This window comes from Empidonax traillii, unplaced genomic scaffold (genome assembly GCF_003031625.1).
Source record: "Empidonax traillii isolate 1590-97213 ecotype Southwest subspecies unplaced genomic scaffold, ASM303162v1 scaffold3783:size11023, whole genome shotgun sequence".
NCBI lineage: Eukaryota > Metazoa > Chordata > Aves > Passeriformes > Tyrannidae > Empidonax > Empidonax traillii.
The window spans coordinates 1-5,673 of record NW_020958976.1 but is presented as its reverse complement, the minus strand read 5'-3'; the positions used below and the strand labels follow the sequence as shown (position 1 = coordinate 5,673).

Genomic DNA, 5,673 nt, shown 5'->3' with positions numbered 1-5,673 from the left:
AGATGCTGGCCCTGCTCAAGAGGAAGGACCTGGCGGGGCTGGAGGCGCCGCTCGAGCCCCCCAAGCCCGACGGCCTCAAGGCCTTCGAGGAGAAGCTCAACGGGAGCCTCCGGGCACGGCCCGGCAAGGAGAACATCAGCGACGAGCCCGTCGACATGAGCGCCAGGAGGAGGTGGGTGAGGGGGGAACGCGAGGGGAATGACGCCGGGAATGACGCCGGGAATGACGCCGGGAACGACGCTGGGAGTGGGAGGAGGGAGGAGTCCGGTCGGGGGGTTCAGCAGGATTTTAGGGGGTTTGGGTTGATTCCAGTGGGATAAAAGGCACTTCCAGGAGTTTGGGTTTGATTCCAGTGGGAAAAGGTGTTCCCAGGAATTTATGGTTTCATTCCAGAGGGGAAAAGGCACTTCCAGGAGTTTGGGTTGATCCCAGTGGGAAAAGGTGTTCCCAGGAATTTATGGTTTCATTCCAGTGGATAAAAGGTGTTTCCAGGAGTTTGGTTTGATCCCAGTGGGAAAAGGCACTTCCAGGAGTTGGGATTTAATTCCAGAGGGGAAAAGGTGTTCCCAGGGATTGGGTTTGATTCCAGAGGGGAAAAGGCACTTCCAGGAGTTTGGGTTGATCCCAGTGGGAAAAGGCACTTCCAGGAGTTTGGGTTTGATCCCAGTGGGATAAAAGGCACTTCCAGGAGTTTGGGTTTGATTCCAACAGGGAAAAGGCACTCCCAGGGGTTGGGTTTGATTCCAGTGGATTTCCAGGAGTTTGGGTTTGATTCCAGTGGGAAAAGGTGTTTCCAGGAATTTGGTTTGATCCCAGCAGGGAAAAGGCACTCCCAGGAATTGGGTTTGATTCCAGTGGATAAAAGGTGTTCCCAGGGATTGGGTTTAATTCCAGAGGGGAAAGGCACTTCCAGGAGTTTGGTTTGATCCCAGTGGATTTCCAGGAGTTTGGGTTTGATTCCAGTGGATAAAAGGTGTTCCCAGGAGTTTTGGGTTTGATCCCAGTGGGAAAAGGCACTCCCAGGAGTTGGATTTCATTCCAGCAGGGAAAAGGCACTCCCAGGATTTTGGGTTTGATCCCAGTGGATTCCCAGGAGTTTGGGTTTGATCCCAGTGGGAAAAGGCACTCCCAGGAGTTTGGGTTTGATTCCAGTGGATAAAAGGTGTTCCCAGGAATTTGGTTTGATCCCAGCAGGGAAAAGGCACTTCCAGGAGTTTGGGTTTGATCCCAGTGGATAAAAGGCACTTCCAGGAGTTGGATTTCATTCCAGCAGGGAAAAGACACTCCCAGGAGTTGGGATTTAATTCCAGAGGGGAAAAGGTGTTCCCAGGGATTGGGTTTGATTCCAGAGGGGAAAAGGCACTTCCAGGAGTTTGGTTTGATCCCAGTGGGAAAAGGCACTTCCAGGAGTTTGGGTTTGATTCCAGCAGGGAAAAGGTGTTCCCAGGGGTTGGGTTTGATCCCAGTGGATTTCCAGGAGTTTGGGTTTGATCCCAGTGGGAAAAGGTGTTCCCAGGAGTTGGGTTGGATCCCAGCAGGGAAAAGGCACTTCCAGGAGTTTGGTTTGCTCCCAGTGGGATAAAAGGCATTCCCAGGAATTTGGTTTGCTCCCAGTGGGATAAAAGGCGTTCCCAGGAGTCAGGGAGGGGCTGTGGGAATGGTGGGATAATAGGGAACGGGAAGCAGCGGGATTAGGGGAGTTGGGAATGTTTTCTTGCCAAAGGGGGGTGGTCCAGGTTTATCCAGGGGATTGGGGGGTTCCTCATCCCTGGAATTCCATGGATACTGTGCCCGGTTGGGCACCAGCACCGGACACTGGGATGGGGGATGAGCCGTGGAAGGAGGTGGGAATGTCCCGCTCCAAGCTTGGAAACCATTGCCCTGGATTTCCCTCGGGAATGTTGCTCCCGTTCCGGTGGATCCCTCGGAATTCCGCTCTTCCCTGGACGAAGAAAATCCGTTGATTCCTCCTGGATTTTCCCCGTTGGATTTGGGCTTTGGCTTCGTGTTTGTTCCCTCTCCGTGGAATGTGGATGATCCAGCCCGGATTGATCCCGCAAAACCCACCCCTGGAGCGGGATCCGCTGCCGGATCCCTCCGGATTGCAATTCCTGGGATGCAGCTGGGATTGCCTGGAGGGGGGAGCTCCAGCTGGATCCACCTTCCTTGGGATGCTCTGCTGGGAAAGGGGCGGCTCCAGCCCTTTGGAATATCCGCAGGAACGGCTGGGAGACGAACTCGGAGCGTCCTCGGAGCAGCCAGATCTGGGATTGGGGCGTGACAGATTTTGGGATGTGACAGATTTTGGGATCTGACATTTTGGGATGTGACAGTTTTTGGGATCTGACATTTTGGGATGTGACAGTTTTTGGGATCTGACATTCCGCGGTGTCCTCGCTCCAAGGACCTTCCACAACGTTCCCGGCTGCTCCCGGATTATCCCGCGGTTTTCCAAGACTCTCCAGCTCCAAGATGGGAACTCTGGGATGGCAAAGGCGTCTCCTCCCCCCCTGGGGATGATCCCTGGGGATGATCCCTGGATCCCAACTCTGGCATCCCAACCTTTCCTCTTCCCAACCACTCCGTTTGTTTCCCGATTCCCTCCTGGACCCATCGGATATTTACTCGGATTCTCCCTCAGGGAACGCGCTTTTCCGAGCCATTTGGGCCGGGATAGCGCTTGGAATTCGTGGGGGAGGGCTTGGAGAACCATTCCAGGCCGGAACATCCCGGAATCCGCATCAGACTCTGCCCTATCCCCCCATTCCCAGCTGGGATTTTCCCTCCTGGATCAAACCCAGGGGGTGTGTGGGAAGGGTTGGACTCTTTGGGATGATGGAGGGGTGGGATTGGTGCAGGATTGGGGTGGGATCAGTGCAGGATTGAGGTGGGATCAGTGCAGGATTGAGGTGGGATCAGTGCAGGATTGGGGTGGGATTGGTGCAGGATTGGGGTGGGATCGGTGCAGGATTGGGGTGGGATCGGTGCAGGATTGGGGTGGGATTGGTGCAGGATTGGGGTGGGATCGGTGCAGGATTGGGGTGGGATCGGTGCAGGATCCCGGCTGATCCCGCTCTGTTCCCGCAGTGACTCGGAGCGGGGACCTGGATCAAACCCAGGGGATGTCTGGGAAGGATTGGACAGTGTGGGATGCTGGATTGGGGTGGGATCGGTGTTGGATTGGGGTGGGATGGGTGCAGGATTGGGGTGGGATCGGTGCAGGATTGGGGTCTGACCCCGCTCCGTTCCCGCAGTGACTCCAAATGGGGACCTGGATCAAACCCAGGGGTTTTTGGGAAGGATTGGACTCCATGAGATGATGGAGGGGTGGGATTGGTGCAGGATTGGGGCTGACCCCGCTCTGTTCCCGCAGTGACTTGGAGCAGGGACCTGGATCAAACCCAGGGGGTTTTTGGGAAGGATTGGACTCCATGAGATGCTGGAGGGGTGGGATTGGTGCAGGATTGGTGCAGGATTGGGGTTGACCCCGCTCTGTTCCTGCAGTGACCCGGAGCGGGGCCGCCTGACGCCGTCCCCGGACATCATCGTGCTGTCGGACAACGAGGCCTCGAGCCCGCGCGGCGGCTCCCGCGGGGACGAGCGGCTCAAGGCGGCCAACCTCGACATGTTCAAGGTGAGGCCCTTCCCAGAGCATTCCCAGAGCATTCCCAGAGCATTCCCAGAGCATTCCCAGAGCATTCCTGGCAGCGTTCCCCATGTCCTCCCCGACCCGGCTGAGCTCCCTGTGGGGTCGGGCGCCCTCGGGGTCTTTCCCTCGCTGTTTTCCCGCCATTCCAAGGTTTTTTCCAAGGGAAGAGCCTGGAGAAGGGGCAGAATTCCCACTGGGATTGAGCTTCCTCTTGGCCTTGGCCTCAGATTTTTTTGGCTTTCTGGGTTTTTTCGAGAAAAACCTGGAGGAGCAGCCAAATTCCCACTCGAATTGAGCTTCCTCTTGGTCTTTCCCTCATGTTTTCCCAGCATTCCAAGTTTTTCCAAGGGAAGAGCCTGGAGGAGCAGTCAAATCCCACTCAAATTGATCTTCTCCTGCTCTTCCCTTTCCATTTTCCCCCCATTCCCGTTTATTTTCCCAGGGGAAGAGCCTGGAAGAGCAACCCAATCCCGCTCAAATTGATCTTCTCCTGCTCTTCTCTTTCCATTTTCCCCCCATTCCTGTTTATTTTCCAAGGGAAGAGCCTGGAGGAGCAACCAAATCCCACTCAAACTGATCTTCTCATGTTCTTTTCCTCATGTTTTCCCCCCATTCCCACATTTTCCACGGGAAGAGCCTGGAGGAGCAACCGAATTCCCCCTCGGATTGAGCTTCCTCATGGTCTTTCCCTCACATTTTTTCCGGGTTTTTCCAAGGGAAGAGCCTGGAGGAGCAACCAAATCCCACTCAAACTGATCTTCTCATGTTCTTTTCCTCCTGTTTCCCCCCCATTCCCACATTTTTCCCAGGGGAAGAGCCTGGAGGAGCGGCAGCAGCTGATCAAGCAGCTGCGGGACGAGCTGCGCCTGGAGGAGGCGCGGCTGGTGCTGCTCAAGAAGCTGCGGCAGAGCCAACTGCAGAAGGAGAACGTGGTGCAGAAGGTGGGCCCTGGGGGAGCTGGGGGGGGATGGAGGGGCGGCAATCCCGGCTCTCCAGAGGCTCTGATCCCGGTTTTTCCCCGTCCCAGACGCCGGTGGTGCAGAACGCCGCGGCCATCGTGCAGCCGGCGCCGGCGCACGGGGGGCAGCAGGGCCTGGCCAAGATCCCCGCCCGGCCCGGAGCGCAGGGCGTGGAGACACAGAACCTGCGCAGCCTGCAGGTGGGTGGGAACCCCCTGGCCATGGGGAGGGATCCCTTCCACTGGGAAAGGATTCCTTTTGTCCTGGGAAAGGATTCCTTTTGTCCTGGGGAAGGATCCCTTCCGCTGGGAAAGGATTCCTTTGACTGGGAAAGGATTCCTTTTGTCCTGGGGAAGGATCCCTTTCACTGGGAAAGGATTCCTTTTGTCCTGGGAAAGGACTCCTTTCACTGGGAAAGGATTCCTTTTGTCCTGGGGAAGGATCCCTTCCGCTGGGAAAGGATTCCTTTTGTCCTGGGAAAGGATCCCTTTCACTGGGAAAGGATTCCTTTTGTCCTGGGAAAGGACTCCTTTCACTGGGAAAGGATTCCTTTTGTCCTGGGGAAGGATCCCTTCCACTGGGAAATGATTCCTTTCACTGGGAAATGATTCCTTTCACTGGGAAATGATTCCTTTCACTGGGAAATGATTCCTTTTTTCCTGGGAAAGGATTCCTTCCACTGGGAAAGGATTCCTTTTGTCCTGGGAAATGATTCCTTTTTTCCTGGGAAATGCCTCCTTTCCACGGGAAACACCAGGGACCCCCAGTAACCCCCCGTGATCCCAGTGACTCCCAGTGACTCCCAGTGATCCCAGTGACTCCCAGTGATCCCAGTGATCCCAGTGACTCCCATTGATCCCAGTGACTCCCAGTGACTCCCAATGACTCCCAAGGACTCCCAGTGATCCCAGTGATTCCCAATGACCCCGAGTGACCCCCAGTGATCCCAGTGATTCCCAATGACCCCGAGTGACCCCCAGTGATCCCAGTGACTCCCAGTGACTCCCATTGATCCCAGTGATTCCCAGTAATCCCAGTGACTCCCATTGATCCCAGTGACTCCCA

At 55.8% G+C, this 5,673-nt stretch overlaps 1 protein-coding gene across 1 annotated transcript in view; it reads left to right on the top strand.

Moving 5' to 3' along the window:
• Positions 1-4,808, top strand: part of LOC114072721 (transcriptional repressor p66-beta-like) — a gene marked incomplete at its 3' end in the record, with an annotated part of 5,362 nt that extends 554 nt beyond the window's left edge. Inside the window, exons 2-5 of the mRNA XM_027910582.1 lie at positions 45-172; positions 3,505-3,634; positions 4,459-4,590; positions 4,677-4,808. Coding sequence (XP_027766383.1) covers positions 45-172; positions 3,505-3,634; positions 4,459-4,590; positions 4,677-4,808 — 522 coding nt within the window. The remainder of the gene's footprint in view (positions 1-44; positions 173-3,504; positions 3,635-4,458; positions 4,591-4,676) is intronic.
• Positions 4,809-5,673: the final 865 nt, after the last annotated feature.